The 21,889-nt window shown below is 32.4% G+C and overlaps 1 protein-coding gene across 1 annotated transcript in view; it reads right to left on the bottom strand.

Annotated features, from left to right (window-relative positions):
* LOC118197948 (uncharacterized) overlaps positions 1-20,400 on the bottom strand; it is a 350,563-nt gene extending 330,163 nt beyond the window's left edge. Inside the window, exon 1 of the mRNA XM_085809172.1 lies at positions 20,210-20,400. Within this exon, the coding sequence (XP_085665298.1) occupies positions 20,210-20,267 (58 nt within the window). The 5' untranslated portion in view covers positions 20,268-20,400. The remainder of the gene's footprint in view (positions 1-20,209) is intronic.
* Between the last annotated feature and the right edge of the window lie 1,489 nt (positions 20,401-21,889).

Genomic DNA, 21,889 nt, shown 5'->3' with positions numbered 1-21,889 from the left:
TATATTCACGTTCTTATATATCCAGTACACACTGAGGAAATTTGAGCCAGCGCGATCAAACCCTCCCATTTCTCTCACAGAGGTAAAATTTAAAAAATTCTTAAAAGGGTCAAATCTGAGAAAGCAATGAAACTTACACAATTGTGTGATTCACTTATTTTGGAGGTCAGGAGCTGTCACTGGTGGTAAACTAATTTGTATGACCCAAAATACCTCGTTTTTTTCCAATATGGCCCAAAGAAACTAAACGGCTGGACACCTCTGCTATACAGAAAAAACCGCTTGTTTGGGCAGCAGTGTATATTAAGTAGGACACCAGTGTATATTAAGTATTAAGCACAAGTGTATAATCTTATGAAAGAGTAGTTTATTATTTTTTTTATCCAGGAAGAATCGACGATAATTTTCAGAAACTTCACAAGTATTACATATTTCAGTCTTTGAATATATGATTAACTACTTCCCTCAAACTATTAGCATCTTTTTCATTATAATAGAATACTATACATTTTTTTAAGTTCACATTTCGTTTCCCTTTGATCACTCACATTTCCTGCTCTCTGGTCACAAATTTTACTTATTAACGGTTCTGAATTTTATAAATATTACTTATGAGACAAAATTATTTCATAAGAATTTGTATTTAATGATTTGAGGGAAAAATACAATGCATCGAATTATCAAGTACATTAGAGGAAGAAATGTAACTTAATGGGTTCCTTTACTTTCATTTCAAAAATAATAAATAATATCTCATAAATATTTTAATTGTTTATGGATAACCTAGTAACACAAATCTACCTCTAGCGGAAATTCTGCATATAATTGCAATTAACTTTGATTGTTGAAGAAAGGAAAGTGATTTTTCAGGCACTAAGAAAACATTATTCATTGTCGGTTTTGTTATACGAATTTGTCAAAAAAATGTAGCATTCGAAATTCTTACATTTGTAAACGAGAAGGAAACAGTTTAAAAAATACCTCTAATGATATTATAATGCATTAAGTCTCCCACGTGTGTTGCTGGTGTTAACTACTTATTGTCAAATACATATAATCAAAACGTCTTAGTAATTGGCATCATGCTACGCAACACTTTTCATTCCAAGTTGTTGCAACTGTCTACTAGATTCATTAATCAAAACTAATCGTAGTTTACACCCAAGTCAGATTCGAGCCGTCATCATCGACGAAGCAAGAGCTAACGAGTTTGTTATAAAAAGCGATATGTGGCTTTCCTAACTTATTTCTCGAGTAGCACATTTGAATGCATAATTTTTAAAGTACTTCTTAATGTCCAAAAGAATTTAATTCTGATTATTTAGTTTCAGTAAGGATTTCTGAACTTATCGAACAGGTATAAAGCCTCAGATTCCATTAAATGAAAAATTAAGAGATGCCTTCTTGACGAAGAAGCCATCCTTACGGAAAGTTGCAAGGAAAACTTCTGCGATTCCGGCATAAAGATGCCGGTACCTTTGCAAAGCGTTTTCATTTTGATCGAACAGCCTATGATATCAGAATTTATTACATTAGAAAAATATCATGCAAGTTTTGGAGTTGAATTTGCTTCGCTAATTTACTTATTAAGCAAAGGATGGAACAAGATCATTGCAGCTTCACTTGCAATTACTTAATTTACATAACGCACATTTACTCACAAAGATTTCGTTTAAATAATAATGGCAGGATATTTATGCAGTTGCATTTATTTTTTTCTTAGTAATGATAGCCTTTTACGTTGATTGCAATGATTTTCTTTGTAAAAATTTCCTTTACAGTATTTTTTAATTCTGGTCATACATACACATATTGTAACTTTGAAACTTATGAAAATTATTTATATTTCAAAAGAAATTTCAAATATACCCTTGTTATCAAAATGTTTCATTCAAAAATTAAAATTTATTTGTTAAAATGTTTAATAATCATTATAGTTTGTTATATTCATTATAATTTAACCCATTAAGCTTCATTTGAATCCAAACGCGCACGACATATATTAGCCTAACAGGTTACTCGTAATAGTTTAGATACTGTGACATGCATTCAGATTTGGCAGCATGTATTCTAAAGGGGAAAAAAATTATGTATAATTGAATGAAGTAATGGTTTTAGGTTAGCCCTGTGGTACACGCAACAATCTAGAACGGATAAAATAAAATTTTTGGTCCCCATGAACCTTATGTATCCAAATCAATACAAACCAATTATGGTCTAAAAACATACCATACACAAATTTAATATTATGTTTAGCAAATATATTGCATGTCAACGTTTATAATACGCTAATAAAAAAATAATTGATTTCTAAAAACCCTGTTTTTTATATGGTGGCTTTCAATCTATTAAGATAGTTTTAATATCAACATACTCTATTACTATTTCGATTACTGTTAACTAATCTGGTATTATGAAGTAAAGAAGAAAAAGCTTTACTTATTCCTGCAGTAACATGAATTACTTTTGAGTAAATAGACGTAAATAAAATCTTTGCTGGAGGGAGCTCAATAAATTAACTTTAGGCTCTCAGCTTCTTTTAGAAATTAATCCAAACAGCTTTCTAATGTCACATGAAAGTTTTTATTATTATTATATATAAGTACGGATTTTTTATTGCTAATAGCAGCAAAATCCTGTTAGCTAATACTATTTGAATGTACACTAAATAACATAATTTTCGGGAGCCGTCCGCAAACTAAAAAGCGAAATGTTTGCAGTTTACGTAGCTAAATGTAAAATATCGTTGAGAAAAAGGTTTCTGATACTAAAAGATTATATGACGAGCATTCCTGTGCAGACTTATTGCGAAAAATATTTATGTGTCCTCCCTCTAAAAATGATTTTATTTACAGAATCTTATAGAATTCATGTTCTAGAAAACACTGGCATTATTTCAGTACTGGCACGTTACCAACTCGTAACAGTATTCGCATTAATTACAAATTAAAAATATTTGTACTCTAATAATTTTTTTACGATCCCAATGGGGCGTTTTTAGGGTCTATATAAGAGATATTGCTCTAGATAGTGGAGAACGAGGTATATATACCTGCTTACCACTGGTAACAATCAGGTGTCCCCGTTCTCCGTCACACCTGCCTACTTTCTACGATTACCAGATTATGATTCTAAAGTAATAAAACCTCGTGAGAATATTAACGTAACTTTAGACTCTGAAAACTCATAAATTATTTGTGTGAATTTTTTGTCGGTAATATGTAACAAAATTATTAAATAAGCACACTAGTAAATGTATCAAAATTAAAAATAAAGGCACTAATAAATAAATGGCCTTTAATGGGATAAATCAGCCACGAAACGTCCTAATTTATTCATCAACCGACTCCTCAATACAGATTCAAAATGTCATCAAATATCGCAAATTTTGAAATTAAATATGTGAGCCAATTTTTATCGTCCGTGACTCACAAGTTTTGTGTTTTATTCTTTATAACAAGAGCAAAAAATTTGTATGTATAAGTATATATTTTAATGTACATGAACTAAATGATATTCTGCACGATAATAATTTTGGACAAATTGATTATATTCTAATAAATGATGAAACACACATGATTCTGAATTTTTCTAAAGTGTCCGTTTCTCCCCTAAAATCAAATTGTGAGCAACAAAAAAAATAATATTTTAGATAAAAATCAAGATATTAAATGCAGAAAACATTAATAGATGAGAGGATAATTAAGTTAATAGATTATCTTTTCCAATGAGATTAATTAAAAATTCTAAAGAAGAAATTATATAATTACTCCTCATTAAAAATTTTAAACAATGAATATTATTAAGCTATAACATACCTCGTACAGGAGTTCAGAAACCAAAATAATTAATTGAACGTAACTACAAGTATTTAGCTTCATGATATGATTATTCCATGCATACTATGTTTTAGCTCATGCATAAGATAAATTAGGCCCACCAGCGGCCGAGCGGTAAAGTCGCTGAACACTGGTAGTTCGGTCCGAGGTTCGAATCCCGCGAACGGGCTGGCTGCATGGGCGTTTTCGTGGTTTTCCCCATGTGCAACGTGTATACGAGCCAGTTTCCCTTAGAAAATCCTCCACGAAGGCATCCCTCCTCTTAGGCAGATAGCCCTCGAGGCTTTGCCATAACCACATACACACACACACACACACAAGATAAATTATATTTGCATTTCGTATAAATGTTTCTCCTGCAGTTCGAATAAAACGATTTTTATAGTCGTTACAAATTACTGCAACCTGCAATGACATTAAAAGAAAGTATTCATATTCCGTGATGTCTTCTATATTTCAGTTTTGACTTCGTAGTACAAAGTAAAGAAAGTATTGTAATCGCTAAAAATTTCGGGTATCGTATTTCAACGAAAACATCCATTTTGACAACCCTCAAATCCATTTAAACCATGTTTTTGCGTGACTCTGTGCATACGGACAGAATAAAGGACTCTTTTTCCCAAAATGGGTTCAAAATTTATTTAAAATGCATTCAGAAGAGATTTTTTTCGTGACGTCTGTACGTACATACGTACGTATGTATGCATCTCGCATAACTCAAAAACGAGTTGCCTCAGAACGTTGACATTTTTTATATGGGACTGCTATAATATGCACTTGGGCATCTCCCTTTTTGGTCATACATATACCCATCCTTTTACCTACCTCGGTGAACTCAGTTTTTTTATTCTCATATATTGGTAAATTGCGCATTTCTTGCTTTAAAAACTATTGAATTATGTTGTTTTTATGTTCGAGTTAAAAATTTTATGCCTTTAGTTTATAAGGTATTTCTCCCGCCTTCTTAGCATACCTTCGTGGTGTAGTGGTCAGCACGCTCGACGCGAATTCGAGGGGGCCGTAGTTCATGTCCCGGCGAATCATCTCTTCTGCTTTCAAAAAATCTTAACGTCTCTAAAGCGGCGCCCGAACTCATGGATGATGATTCACTCCCAGGATTTGGCGATTGGGTCCCCTAATCCCCAATTGCCCTTTAAAAGAGGGAGTATATAAGGTATTTCTCCAGCCTTCTTAGCATGCCTTCGTGATGTAGTGGTCAACACGCTCGACGTGAATTAGAGAGGCCCGTGGTTCGAGTCCCGGCGAAGACGTTGCGCATTTTCCATCTCTACTTCTTTCAAAAATTCCTAATGTCTCTACAAGTTAATCTACTTGCAATAGTTGTAGAATTATCAACAAATTTAAAAGTTGTTTAAGTACCACTAAACCTAACGAAACCGGCATTTGTTTACGTTTGAAAACTCTTCCGAACAAGCATGGTAATCTTTATATAAGAGAAAAATATCATTCATTTGAAAGCAAATAGGCTATAATTCTCGTTGCAGTGCACTCCGTACTCGATTTTTATTCGATGATACACAGATTGTAATTATTGTGCATTTCAGGATATCGTATCATAAACTTTATACTCTCCTTTCCTTGCGCAGGGTTAGATTAAGCATATTCCTCAAATTTCCGCTAAGAAAAGCTAAAATTACTTTTATTCGATCCGGCACGTTCACTTTACAATAGACAGTCATAATAGTGAAGCACCATCTGATGCCGTTAATTTCGAAAGAAATGTAATGCGTATGGGCTACGTTTCTGTGTAATACAATGATCCTCATATATCTCAGTATGATACGATTCAAACAATTTTTATAGCATGCCAATTCTAGGAGTTTTAAAATGACTATCCAATAATTTATGAGAATATTCCATATTTCTTTTAGCCTTGCCATCTAATCCTGGAATGAAACAGTTTCCTTTTAAGACTGAAAATATTCCTACGAATTATTTTCCGTCTATTAATATACAGAAAAAGGGGAACTCCTGCTCTGTACAATGTAGCCTTTTTAGATCGAGTACCTACTATTTACGCTAAAGCTTAGAGCATCATTTTTGAAAAATTTCGAAATTTTCACTACCATTAATATGTCACACTAAATAGTCTTTGGTGCTCTGTACAACACTTAGACATCTTATTCAAAAAAAATAGCAAAAGAAAAGAGAAACATTGTAGATACATTAGGTTATTTTAAAGCCAGAAGACGTGAAAAATGAGCAATGCCCTCGCTGGGACTCAAATACGTGCCAAGCGTGCTGACCACTACACCACGAAGGCATGCTAAGAAGGCGGGAGAAATACCTTATATACTCCCTCTTTTAAAGAGTGACTGGGGATTAACCATATCGCCAAGTCCTGGCGGTAAGGAATCTTCATCCACGGCCCTTTTTAGTTCAGGCACCACTATAGAGACATTAGGTATTCTTTGAAAGCAGGAAAATGAGCAACGCCTTCGCCGGGACTCGAACCACGGACCTCTCGAAAACGCGCCGAACGTGTTGACCACTACACCACGAAGATATGCTAAGAAGGCGGGAGAAATACCTTATAACATATTTTGGAAGGCACTTAACACTATTTGCATCAAATCATTCATAAAAGTGCTGGATGCTGCGTGTGATATTAAAAATCTACCTTTTTCTGTTTAAATAAAGACTGAATGGCTTCCTGTTCACTTCTATGTTATACTGCCTTCGGCTTAAAGTGCAGTCGTACTTTATTAGCAGTAAACATAATTTATAGATCGTATTAAATTTCGAAGCCCCTAAGCAATAACTCACTGAATAAAGTTTCAGAGTTTGCGACAAAAGATGACATTAATTAAACATTCTAATGAAAAATCTTTTAAGACGTATAGCGACTTAATAACCGAGCGGATAAAACTTCTGAACAGGGTAGTTTACATCAGCTTCATTTCCTGGCAAATGTGTTGGTGGCATGCAGCTTTCATTGCTTTTCCATCTGCTACGTGAATGCGGGTCAGCTGCCCTTAAAATTCATTCATGATGACATCCTTCCTAAGACCAAGATTGTTCTCATTATGCTTTTCTATGAAAATTCAACCAAAAACAAACACGTAGCAAAACATCTTTGTTTCTAAAGAAACCGAATTAATGTCTGATCACCCTAAAAATCGATAGAGTTTTATTCGACCTCTATGCCAATTTACGATGGCCTTTTTGTCCAAGTTTAAATTTCACTTTGGGATGTTCTTCTTGCAATTTCACAGGAGTTTCTTAAAACTTTTTGCTCCTTTTTTATCACATAAGATGGCTTGATAAACTAACAATTTTGAAATAAAAATTTGCACGTAATACACCTGAAACCAAGTTTTTCTTATTATATGCAGCATAGTGGATCTCTCCTTTCTCAACAGTTTTATTTTGAGTGTTCGAATAAAATGTGCTTATTGTTTCCTCTTCATTATAATAAATACATACAACAAGATTAATTTCATGATGTAAATATCCTTTTCAATACGGACACTTTATTCTCGACTAACATCTTTTCAGAAATGACAAGCTTTCTCATGGTCAACAACAGTTATTCCAGATAACTTTTTAATAATGTAATACACAGACGAGAAAAAGTAGAGGAATAACTATAAAAACTCCCGTAACTTCAATTATTTTGTATCTAAGAGTCCTTAAAATATGCACAAGACTTTTGTCATGCTTGAGATATATTCAAAATGCGGGATTGTCTATTTCTGCAAAAAATTAATTTCAATAAGAATACAGGAAATGTGATATAAAACAGAGATGAGAAAATCCGTGTTACAATGTTTTGGGGACACATAGAAAAAGGAAATAAGGTGTGTGATCACCACTGACTAAAATGCAGTATTGTGTATTAGAGTGTATTATAGTCAATATTGTGTATTAGATAGTCAAGCATTTCCTTTAGTAACAAAGGCCATTCACGATGAATATCGACTTGAAGCTCCTGGAGAGTGTTAAGGATGCAAGATGGAATCCTAATACCCTCCCCCCATATATCTTCTCTCTGAATTAAACCCAGAAAATTTGCGGGGTACTCCTGCTGGGTTCCTTTATCCTCAAAATAATCGGTAGTTAGTACAATGCAAAGAGGACGAGCATTATACTCCATTAGGAATAAATTATTACCCATTGCACTCCTAAAAAACTTGACATAAGGATCAAGTACCTCATATCTCAATACTGAGTCCTGTCAGGACAACTAGTGTACTGGCAGAGGATGGACACGATTCCTGGTATCCGAAGGGGCAACTTGTGCTGTCCTGGAGGATTTGTCTGTTTGTTTGTGGACAGCAGCCGTTCACCTGAACACAAGTGTCCCTATGGCTTAATTAGACTATCCCAGTTATAGGTACACACAAACACACAGCGTACACATTAAAACAGAATTCCCACTGTTGATCGATTATTATAGATATAATTCATAATTTTTCTTGATTGATTTCCTGCTTTGACAAAATTTGATAAAATCCATTCCAAGTTGAATATTCCATTTATAATAAAATCTTTCCTCCTATCTTTTAAAAATGACCAGTTCTCCACGAAATGTTTAGCGTCTCCATCTTCATTGCAGCTGCCACAGAGGTCGGAGTTTTGAAAATTAAGTCTTTTAAAGACTAGCAGGAAAACGGCAGGCAGCGTTAAAAATGTGCTATATGGTAGTTGGCTTCCGGCCCTCCGAGTAAGGGCGACGACCGGTCGCTCTTCGTTTCTTCTCTCTATGCCTTGCGTAGTGCGTTGAGCTCTGAAAGCTCACGACTCCCGCCAGACATGGAATGATTAGACTGGGTTCGCCTTGTAGTATGGTCCTTTGGGAATGCGCAGAACCAGTGCAGATTTATGTATTGATATTTCAGCATTCATAGTTCCACTGGTAAAAATGTGTAAGTTAGTGCGACCACTTAAAAATGACGCCCGCCATACCACTCTCCCAGCAGTTATGATTCAAAGCCTTTCACGGATGTTTTCAGGCTTTTTACGTGTATTTTGCTCCTTCGAAATTGTAACAAGTCACTCTCAAAACAAAAATGAAACTCATTAGTAAACAGAACTTGGCAGCAGTTTCTAGTACTTCAATCACGATGATCTTTTCTTCACTGTCCCACTAACTCGGGCAGGTTAGTGGGACAGAAATCATTGGTTTCCTTGCATAGCCGTCTATTATACAGCCTGTCACTCGTGCTATCTCTCAACAGTCGAGTTCCTGTAATTGCAGCAAATTTCTTTGAAATCAAAGCTAAAGTAAGTTCTCTACTTCTTCTAACATCGTTGCCAAATAACGTTACTGAGAGTCTGTTGTGGCACATTTTCGACTTTGGCCTGCATAAAAAGTTGCAGTAATTAAACTGCATATATAAAAAAAATCCTCTATATGTATGGCATTTGCTATGTGGTTTCAGGGCGCGACCACTGCGACACTAGAGCATTGTGTCACAATGTTTACAATCCTCTAGACAGAGTCTAGAGGCTCGGTGGTTGCGCCTTGAAACCACTGGCGTTTGCTTCTCAATGGAGTTCTCTTGCTTTTCAAATAGGAACGTTTATTTTTACCCGGATATAGATAAAGGGCATTAAAACCACAGAATTATTTTATTACTAAACAATATATGCACCTTCCCAGTAAAAAGGTCTTTCTTTTCCAAATACCTTTCTCTGACATCAACACACTTGCTCCCCAAGCTAGTATAGTGATTTTATAAATTATTTCCTGTGGTTTAAATTTAATGTAAATATACTTTGCTATAATTAAAAATCGAAATTGCGTAAAAGTTTTATTTAAATTAAAAATATTTTCTGAATATTTTGGTACGAAATGCGAATAAAATAAGTATGAATGGGAAACGAACGATCCGTACAAAGCCCCTTCCCCATTAACATAAAAAAACACAAATGTCATGTGCCAGATGAAAAGAAACTAAATAACGCTGGACATATACCAGTGAAATTTAAATTCAGCCAGTGTACATTTTGTAGCACAAGGAAGAAACCTCATAGAACAAGATGTATGTGCGAAACGTGCAGTGTGGATCTATGCATGTGCCAAAAAGACAAAACATGTTTTGAACAGTGTCACAAAAAAAATGTTCTTTGAAATTAAAAAAAAAACCACGGAGTTCTTTTTTATTCTTATTTTATTGAGTTTTTTAATACATTTATCCAAATGTCCTTATTATGTAGGTACTTGTATTTTCACTGCTATAGAAAAATTACATAAATGTTTATTTTTTAATTTTTTCTGACGATTTATTTTGTAAAATAATGTGAAAAAATTATATATAATGCAATTTTTACATACATTTTTTTAAAATCCGTAAATTTCGTCATTTATTGGAAACGCGCGCGGAAAATGGTAAGTTTTTTTTTTTTTTTTTTTTTCCTACTACATCAGTAAGTTTCAAAGTCCTAGACGCGCGGTGGTTTCACAGTGCGACCACCACCCACAGAACAATGGGCAAGAGTAGATTTCTTTTAATTCATATATTATTTGTCTCTAGGATCATAATATTCAATTTCTAGAGTTTTTAGTTAAAAAAAAAATTGTAAAAATAATATCGCGCGCGTCAAAGGGTTAAAACAATAGGACTGATAATAATGTAATATGAAAACTATGTGAACTGATAAATGCAAACAAATTTTTATTTAAAAAAAATTCGTTAATTTAAAAAATATTGTTCTCCGTAGGTAAAAGCAAAAGTTATTTCAGTTTATATTTTGCGCTAAATTTACATTCACCCAAAGGTCTCATTAAATCAACAATTTTTTTATGCAAAATCCGCGTAAAATTTGTTTCTGAAGTGTGTGATGTCCTAAAAAAGAAATTTAATTACAGTTATATGCTCTACAAATATAGATATGTAAAGGGAAATTTATTTTGAGTTCTTTTAAAGAACTCAAGTGCCTGGCATCCGTATCAGCGCATTTTAAATCAGGATCCTTCCTTTAACACTTAAAACTAAAACTATCTGTTAACATAGAGATGAATTCACAATGTCAGGAATAAAACATATTTAACGGTTATTAAAATGTATTTCACTGTTTCCCGTAATACATTCCGTTATTTTATGCAGAAAGTACTTTGAACCTTTTAAAAAAAGGAATATATTTTCTCATTTGTAACAGATACTTTACTTGATTGAAATACTCTACCTTTCTTCTACTGGCTTTTCTTCTTTTAAATGTAATACACTTTTTCTGTACATCTTTCACCGCGAAGAGTGGAAATATATATATTTCACTAAAAGAGTAGAAATATATATATATATTATTTGTGAAGCCATTTATAAAATTGCTACTAGGGGGACTTTTAAACAGTGCCATCTCTTCTTTATCGAATTACATTACGACAATGATGAGTTTAAGCTCCAACTTTGGTGCAAGATTTATATATATATGTCGAAGACTTTCTTTTCAAAAAAATTATAACAATTGTATAATACATGTTTTAGTATGCATAGATCTGTCATAAATCTCATAAATCTCATAAATCTCGTGACTATGTTTACGTTGATTACTAGCAGTAACAAAAAATAAATGATACCAAAAACTTTTTTATCGACTGAAGCTTTCCTATAAAATCCTTGTAACTTGAATTTTAAATAATAAGCGGCTTAGAAAAAATCAAGAAATTAAACAAATAACTTTTCTACAAGTATTCTAGATCCTTATAAAGATTTTCATCTCTTTAAAGAGGGGGGGGGATTTCTAGAGACTAAAAATTTAGATTTTTTTTTTTTTTTTTTTTTTTTTTTTTTTTTTTCTTGTTTTAAGTCAATGAATTATTTTAATCCTCATCATCAAGTGGATTAGAGCATTTTTCATACGGTTTTAAGTTAACTTGTTGCCAACTTAAGTACCAATATTCCTCGGCGTAAAGGGCATCCATCCATTAAATAAATTAGGATACCTATCAACAAATGAATAAATACGATAATTAAACAGTTGTAGTTCGACCCACTCACTAGTCTCGACGAGCGGTCTCACTACAAGGGAATTTCCTGATTTTCTCCAAGTGTAATATGAATCTAAGCTAATTCGTACCTTAGCGAGTCCTTCCCGATAGTGCTCTGGCTTGACAGCTAGCTCTGTTAAGTTTTGTCGAAATCGATTATACAGTCAAACTAGAATAAATTCCCTCGTTTTGAAATTTGCATTGTTTCCTGTAGCTTGAATCCATAGACATATTATCTTTTTAATATTAGATGCATTATAATAGTACTTATAAATCAGTTATGCAAGTTTATTCGTTTGATAAAGAAATAATAATTATATGAAATAATTGTCAGAACCGTTTGAATAATGCTCTTAAAATACGAATTTGTTTCCTACTGATAAACGAAAGAAACAGCAATAAAATAAACCATTCACTTAAACATAATTTGTATTGAATTTTATGAACCTTAAGACCAAAACTATTAAGTTTGTTTCAACGTAGCAAAATTCGCAACTTATTTCGCTTTATAGCCAAAAAAACATTAATGCGGACACCATATGACTTCCTTCTGCGGCCTATTAAATTATATACATTTTTTGCTCTACATCGTTTAAAGTTATTTCTTCTAATTTTTCTAACTTAATTAACTTATTTCTCACTGCAAGTTGAAATTCAAAAATTGCAAATTTTGAAATTAAATATAATGGTCAATTTTTGTAATATGGGAGTGAAACTTCTTATAATTTTACTTTTCATAACGAGTATAAAACTTTCCCAAATATAAGTTTAGGAACTGAGACATTACAAAAAAAGTTAGATTTTGTTATTTGCCGAAATTAATTTTTTAATACTTTTGTAATTGAAAGTATATGACTATTACCAATGATATTAGAAATAAAGGCCGGTAAGGACTTTAAAGGCGTGGCTGTGTGTGTGTATATATATATATACATATGTTTGATTCTGCTGATTTCAACAAAAAGGGAAGGTGCTCAACTATCTTGATCTCAACAACTTGAAATTTTGCATATGGGATTGTGATAATGGAAAATTTCAACGTGCTACGGTTAATTGTTTTTCAGTTATGCGAAATACATACATGCATACACACGTACGTACAGACGCACGTACAGGCGTCACGAAAAAAAAACTCTTTTTTATTTATTTCACAATACGTTTTCTAAGAAAGAGTCCTTTATTTTGTCCGTATATACAGGCGTCACGCAAAAAAAATTGTCCAAAAGGTTTCGAGAAAGGTCAAAATGGATATTTCCTTTGAAATATGATACCCGAAATTTTTCGCAATTGCAATACTTTTTTTACTTCGTACAAGGAATTAAAAATGGCAGAAGCACACGGAGGGCTATCTGCCGTGGAGACTTCCTAAGGGAAACTCGCTTGTACACACGTTACACATGCCGAAAGCCACAAAAACACCCATTCAGCCAATCCGTTCTTCGAACCTTGGACCGAACTACTAGTGTTCAGCAACTTTCCGGCTCGGCCGCTAGTGGGCAAATGGATACTGTGAAGCTGACAATATGTTGTGGCAAAACGTGTAAGAGAAAGTTTTTATTCCTGGCTCGAATTTTATAACAAGCCACTATCTTGATTTCAGAGTGTACATTTCATATGAATAGTCTTAAGAAACCATTCTTTTCTGCTAAATAAATCTGGGAAAAGATATAGTAAGTTGCCTATTTTTAGTGAATCATTTTTGGAATGCCGTTCATAAATATTCAACACACAATGAATGATATGATACAAGTCTTCAATAAGAGCCAAAAATGTTTAAAATCTGCATTTCATCAAAAATGCAGATTCGTAGTTATTCAGATATGTATAATTATTACACATAGAAAAAAATGTCTGAATGTAACATTATTTTGGAAATTATTAATTTCTGATTGTTTTAGTTTAATCTTGGTTTTTACTGCGCAGATTCGCATAAAAATTGTTTTTGATTTCATATTTTGCATAGTTGAAAAAGTACGTATTACATCAAATTAGGCAATAAAAAGAATATTTTTTGCCTACATGCGGGAAGTTCAAAAACTGAAGCATTTAAAAAAGCGGATTTCATCAGTGTTTATATTACGATTTCGGTATATGCTAACGAGCTGGGCTGACAGATTTATAACTGTCCATGATCTCAAAATTGACTACTTAGCGACAATTTTATAGCATGCGTCCGCTTAACTGCGCTATTCCTATCAAGAGTCACACTGAAGTTGTCGATTATAGAAGTCAGTGACCCTCTCTTTAAATTAAAAAAAAAAAAAATTGGTTTTTCAAATCTCCGAATACTGTTGAAGGCAGAGGATCATTTTTTCCCCCACTGTAGCATACAGGAGCAATCAAGAAAGTAAATGACGATTCAACACACGTGCAAAGTAGTGATATTAAGCAAATGCTTGATTTTGCTTCTAGGAATAAGAAAAAATGAACAAGAGCGAAAATTACTCATGTAAACACTGTATTAAACAAAATTTTAAAATACATTCGAAGTCATTTAATATAAGTCATATTTTTCTTCATGTTTTCGAAAGTATTTTAGTAAAACAACAATCTAAGAACTTAGAAAATCTGTTTCATACAAGTTCTATTATAAAACTCACTTTACCCTTGTATGTCGCGAAACATTTTAATTAATTTAAAGGAAAATACATAAGTTAACCAAATACTATTGAAAAATAAGAATTTCTCATTTTCATTTACATAGGCATAAAGTAATAAATTGAGAGCTGGGTACAACTCAATAAGACTGTCCCTTTTCAAACTTTTAAGCATCTGCTTAAATGCTTAAATGATCTGTTTAAATCTGTTCGATATACTTATTTTACGAGAGTTAATACTCAGTAAGCTTAACTAATTACATTCGCCTTTAGGAAAATTAATTAATACGAGAACTTTTCGAAAATTCCAAAGCATACTTTTCTAACTATTTTTTTTTTTTTTTTTCCTTTTGTTAAGTAAATGATTTCTTCATTTTTGTGAAAATGGAATTTATATTTATTTGAGGAACTTATAATTCAGTTTCTATAATGATAGCTACATCCACACTGGAAAATTTTCTTACAGTTTAATTATAAGGTATCTCTTCCGCTTTCCTAGCGTGTGGTTCTGCACGCTGGGCCGGTATTCCAGAGGTCCGTGGTTCTATTCCCGGCGAAGGCGGTTGCTCATTTTTCATCTCTCTTACTTCCAAAAAATTACCTAATGTCTCTACATAATATGTTCAGCTTCAGTAAAAATTTGATGTTGATGAATTATTTACAAATTCATCATTAGAGTAGCCTTTTTAAGCCCAAAGAAGCGTGAGCTCAGAAGGGCTATTAATTTCGTTTTGGCATTTTGCATCGATTCACTTTCTGCGTTGATTCACTTTTCAAACTGTTGCTACCAAATATTATCGCCCTGTGTTAAATTTAAAGAAATTAAATAATGAATAATCTGCATAAATGTATGTATGTTTCTCGCACTGTGATAAAACAACGATACCTAGAGCAATCAAATTATGGGCATCTGGAAGCCCAAATTTGGAATTTGGATTTTGTTTTATTATCTATTTCATATTTTGTAAAGCATTTATGAGTTTTTGATCAAGAAACTCAACGATGTCAAAGTGAGCAATGGCAACACTGTACGGGGGGTGTAACATTTTAATCTCCAGAGCGCGAGACTGTGTATCGGAAATTCTAAAGATATGCTCATTTTAAAATGATTTTGCGATATTGCTGTTGAACTGAATTTTGTGGTTTAAGTGAGAAGAACATAATATTTAATAAATAACGGTAACACACAAAACGTTAAAAAAACGCTTCTTTGGGCATAATGAGACCTTTCAGAATTTTTTGGGAGCGTAAGAAAATCCTTACATATATTTTCAACATTACCTGCATGAAAGTTTCAATCAGTTTATGCGAGTTTTAAAAACAAAAATAATTTTCCTAAGTTACTAGTATGCACTCTAACGATAAATTTAAATTGTTTGGCTGGTGTACTTGCGTGACTTACTGACGATTGTATACATTAGAGTAAGTACATTTTGCTCTATTCTGTAGTAAATATATTAGTAAGAATTAATAGGAATATATTTTAGAGTTTATTTTTAATTAAATACATCACATTTGTATACATATTAATGCAAAATAGATCTCCGTCTTTATTTTTGCAGTATTTTAGTTTGCATTTGTTTTTAGTCTTCAGTTTTACATCGCTGTTTTGTTTTTACGGATTTCTCCCATATTTAACTGTACATCTAATGACAGATTTGAGTTTGAAGTCATGCAAAAATGTTCGTCGATTTGCTGAAATCGGTGCTACGTCATCATTAAAGTATTCTTAAGTCAGAGAGTTTAAAGCTTTAGATTCTGGATGCGAAAAACGAGAAACAACATGATTGATATAAGCAAATAATATAGTTTCAGATAATAAAGTGTCCAATAACTACATTTTAATAATAGAGTAATAATATAATTTTTCAAATAGTAGAAACACTAGAATAATTATTTGATAACCTTACAAACTAAGGAATATTAACTTCTCGACTCGCCACAACTCCTGTTTATTCATAGAAATACAAGTCTGAGGCGAATATAAAACGTGTGTAATTCCTCAAAAATTTATGAAAATATCACTAGTTTTTGTGCCGGTTAGTTTACATGAGTTTAAATAAGGTAAAATCTCTGATTCAAAAGACAAAGCTTAGAGCCTAAGATGATTTTCCATAATGTAAACTTCATAGGAATGTAAATTTTCTCAATGTGCCGCCTAACGTTTTGTTTCACATAGTCATTAATGCAAAATTACACATTTTTAGCATTTCATGTAACTTCGCATACATTTAATAAACTGGAATAGGTAGTTAACGCTCAAAATTTTAATTAAAATTAATGAGCTTAAGCCATTTAAATTAATGTCGTTTGAAGTTAGGTAATGTAGATGATTTTTTTTTTTTTTTTTTTTTTTTTTTTTTTCCAGTAAGATGGGTTGCTTGGTTAGTTAATTGATCAAGGTAAAGCAAGGAGGTGGGCTATTTGTCAAAGGAAAAGGATAGTTTCGCGGAGAATTTTTGATGGAAAGTTGTCTCGCAGTTGTGCTCCATATGGAGAAAACCTTAAAAAAAACTCTGCCGCCAGCCGAAATTTGGAACTGGGTTGAAGTATTTATTCATAAAATTGGAAAATCTTGAGTTTGGGTAAATAGTTCATTTTAGCTACTCAAGAGTAAACATATAGAGTAAGCACATCATATAATCAAAGAAGACAACAAAAATCAACTTGCACATATTTGGTTGTGCTACAAGATTTGAAGCATCTGCTCTGAAGCGATCAAAAATAGAAAAAAAACTTGGGCTTTATTTTCGCAATCTATTTACCATTTCCTCGAAATATTTGCATTGTCTTACAAATGTGTAGTTGAAAAATACGCAATGAAGCGAAAATTAAGAAGTCTGTGGGGTTTTGCGAGATGTAGATTCTGTGTACAGTATCAACTGAAGGCAATACATTGCACATTAAGCTTACTTAAGCTTTAAATACAGAAAAAAAAAAAAAGCATTCTTTACTTTTCATTAACTTACTCGCTTCATTCAAATACTCCATTTGAAATAACAGAAATTGAAAAATAAAGTTTTCTGTTGAACTAATCTCAGGTATCTAAAACATTCTGACATCTAATATTTAAATAAACGTACAAAATTACATTAAATGTCTTTAAAGCAATCCTCTGGCATTTACTAGTTTCGGGAATGTAACGAGGATTTAACTGAGGATATCTTCCATTAAAGCATACGTAGTAGCTCCAAACTTATTAATGAAAACATTTCAAAGATTTGTTTCGGAGTTTTCATTTGAGCTTTCTATGTTGTTCCGTAAGTATCTAGCTTTGCTTTTGCAATCAATTTAACACATTTTGCTCAGTGCTAAAGACGCTCGGTTACTAAGGTGAAGTCATGCATAAATTCTCGCTAGGCTATTGAAATTCCGTATGTCACTCGACGATTATTTAATTTTGGAATGAACACTGTACGATGCAAAGTACAAACGGAACTACCACCAAAGAATTTTTGCGGGAATAATTTCCAGCAATACGCGAGCAGTTTAAAGTTTATTTTACAAAACCTGCTCTCGTGCTTGGCATTTCAGAAGAAAAGCAATTTCTTTATTACTGTTCTTTGACGTCGGTTATTCTTACTCTTACCAATGATTATGTTACAAAATCAGGATGTGCAATATCTTGATTTTATAACATATATCTTTTCCCTTTTTCATTTTTAATTTACCATGATTTCGGTTATTTGAGAAATTTATTTTATCATTAAATCACATTTGATTAACATATACAGGGATCTCATTAATATTCATAGTTTTTTGCTTTTCACTATAGAATTTTTATATTATTTTCGTCATACCTATTATTACCCATTGGAAAAAGTATTCCTTATTTTACATTACTGTAAACTATAGCGATAATTATCATTTGATAATATAAAAATAAGCTATTTTTAAGATGTTTTCTGAACAATATTTACATATATATTTCTTTAATTTGTTTAAATATTTCATTTCAAATCCAGCTGTGAAGTCCAGTATCAATATGATAAAATATTATAAATATCCCTTTTATCGCCCTTTCCTCGAGCGATAGTATAAAATTTGTACTAGACACATCGTTTTTTGAATAGTTACACACATTGTTAATGTCATTCTAAAATTGGGTTTAAATATTAAAGTTAAATGAGAACTGTTTTTTACTGAAATATAAAACATTGAACGCAGGGTTTGTTGCCAAAGAACTAGCTTAAAAAAATAGTTAAATGAAAATATTAATATTATTATCCAAAATAATTTCATGACAGCATCAATATATTGCTAAATTGAAATAATACTAAATTGAAAATATTGCTAATACTTCAATAGTTTCATAAATTTTGAAACTGATTGATCTCCTGTTTAGAAAAGGATAGAGCATTTAAAATATTCTCACTCTATAATTCGAGGGAAATATCTCCGTTTCTATTACAGCTAAGAATTTGCGAGACACAAATTAGTCCGCTTTCTATCTGATACATAAACTTCTCTCCGTAATCAACATTTGTTACTGATATTAGTAACAAATAATGGCGGCAGGAAAAGTTTTTCGTTGATTTCGCAAAGTTTACCTTTCAACAGATTTATAATAAATTCATTCGAAAGATACCGTTGTTAAGTTGTTAGTGAACATCTTGGAAAAGGTTAGTCTGTCTTATTCACTGAAATGAATACGCATCCATTACTGTGAATTCCTTTTTGAAATAAGTAATGGTGAATGAGCATTACACCATTATCAATAGTTATCAACTATGTTAACCTAAGTCAAAAGCGTAAATTTTATATTTAAAAATCTGCAGCATATTAATTAAATTAATTAATTATTATTCTTCATTATTCTACATTTAAAATTTAGAAAATGAGGAAACTTAAATTATTTACTTAGAAAATGCGGAATTTATTAATTATTAATGCTATAAAATGCTATGCTAAAAATAGTATTCGTGTTCATTTATTTCGAAAACTACAGATCAGCATAACATACAAATACGTCACAGTCAACATTAGCAAGAGTTTATTTTGAAAAATATGTAGTTAAATGTCATCCGCGTTCAACATTAATATTCCGAGATTTATCCACGAAATCTAAATTCCCTTTAAAAGAAAGATACTAAAAATTTTAATGATGTGATATTAAAATCTGTTATGCACGATTTCAGCTTAAAAACTAACATTATTTCAAATTTAGTTAATACTCCGATAATTAATTATTACGTCGAATCTCTTGTCAGGTGCCATGTAAAACTCTAATTATTCTCCTTGTTTGTAGGAAAAATATTTAATTTTAAATTAAAGTTGATTTCATTAGAGAAAATACCTTTAAAAAAAAAAAAAAGAATTGTCCATTCTCTACACTAAAACACACAATTGAAAAATAATTCCTCCTCTTACAAAATTTCTTGCAGTTTTATATGGTGCTTTATCTTGCATACAACTTTTATTTTGAAATGTTAATGTGCAGACAATACTTTTTTTTTTTTTTTCCCTCTTTACGATAATTTATTGCACATACTTTTCACGTGTTGCTTTTTCCCGAAATGCAAACGCGTTTTGCAGTTCTTTGATACCGTACCAATTAATTTTGAAATCACCCAGAAAAATATTTAGTTAACAATGGACTGAACAAAATTTACTCGAAAGATTGGAAACTTTCCGAGAAAGATACATTCGGAAAACACGTATAACTCAAACACGGAAGCGAACTTTCTGCCGCTCTGCTTTAAAACTTCGCGAAAGAGAGAAAACTTTCTTTCCTCGCTTCCAAACAAATCTTCCCGGAGTGTGCGAAATCAAACTATTGGATTAGTGGGCACAAAAGGACTGAAAAAGTTTCCACTCACCTGCGACAAAGGAGGAGGACACCGCCAGCAGAAGGTGCGGCCAAAAACCGACCGTCATGGCAAGCGATCGGCCGATTTCTGAAGGAAAGAAGAGGAAGCGAAGGGCTAGTTGTGCCGTGAACGCCTCTAGGCACGGACTGAGTGAGAGCGGTCAGTCTCCGATCGCGATTCCGAACAGATCAATGGCATGCACACTCGGGACACTGACGGCAACACACCTGGTGGGGGTGGGGGTCTTGGACCCCCCGGGTGCCTTCCCGGACTCGCGTTGTCATGGACACCTAGCCCAACAAAGACAACATCCAAATGATTAAAAACTTTTACCTCTTCCCTAAGGAGACGGAGCTTTTTGAAGCAGTCGCTAGGGTTGCCTACTTTTGAATTTCACAAATAATGGATCAGTTATCCTCGCCTTTGAGTTCTGACAGAAAATCGCATTTAACGGATTTACAGCATTTACTTAAGTCGAAACTTTCTCACTATTCAGAATTTTCTGCCATGTACTTTAATTTGTGTGCTTAGTAATCAACTACACAATATTCAAAACGCCATTTCAGTTTTATCTAGTAGGAAAATAGTTTGAAAATGTTTTTCAAAACTTGGCCAAATTACTTGCATATGTTTTTAGAAATAGTTCTAAGATTCTCAACTCATTCTAAGAAAAAAAAGAAACTTAAAAAAAAGAAATATTTTCGTTTTTTTTAAATATATTGAAAATTGAAAATAAAAACTCGATATCAGAAGAGCTGACCAAAAAAAAGGTGGGGCCGGCTTATGTTTTTTAATGTTTTTTAACTTATTTCAGTTTTGCTTTCTTTGACAACAAATCGAGAGTTTAGGATCTCTTTTTTAAAATAATATAAACCACCTTATTTTCTTTGGCTTGTAATCACTTGTAACATGAATACAAAACAATTTCTCTATAGCTATTCACGAAAACATTCCTTTTTAGGCGGATAACCCTCATGTACACGGCCCTGGTCAACTAAACAACAACTGCAAAAACCCAATCTTCATTACAGTTGCAAGATTATTCATGGCCCTATTAAACGCCCTAAAGTCTTAGACATTTCAAAGAATGATTAATTGTCGCAGTTTTCAGCAGTTAAGACAAATATCAGAATATTTTTAAATAGTAAATTGTCAATACGTCGATGTTAGTCCATATATAATTTTCGAGAGTTTCTTCTTATTTTCAAGATTTAAAAAAAAAAGTGTGCTCTGAAGATAATAATTTTTTCACATTTAAAAAAGTTTATTGTTAAAGTTTAAAGTTAATTTGCCTAAATAGTCTAAAGACTGAAGTTACACGTTTACTCAGAATACTGAGATATAAATCAGACTCCGATACCTGGAAGTCTAGAAATTCGAATATAAATATGCAAATATATTTATAAAAACCCAGTGTGATATAGAACAAATACTTGTTTCTACAGAAAGAACACCTTGAAATTAGTATATATTATTACACTGAAATGTTGGCAACCTAATGTTGTAGAGCACAGTGAACACACAATTACATATTTACATGTTACATACAGCAATTCGCAGATATTACGCAATATGTTTGTCCCTAATTACTCAGTAAGTAAATTTCTTTTATGTAAATTAACCAGTTATTTATGAGTCATACCTTTACTGTCATTTCTTCCTTCCACTTCAACGCTAGAATACAAATCA

The sequence above is a fragment of the Stegodyphus dumicola genome, chromosome X2, assembly GCF_044657685.1.
Source record: "Stegodyphus dumicola isolate Sdum_Otavi_A_Nest chromosome X2, ASM4465768v1".
Taxonomy (NCBI): Eukaryota; Metazoa; Arthropoda; class Arachnida; order Araneae; family Eresidae; genus Stegodyphus; species Stegodyphus dumicola.
Note: the sequence above shows the minus strand (reverse complement) of the source record. Positions and strands in the feature narration are given on the sequence as shown.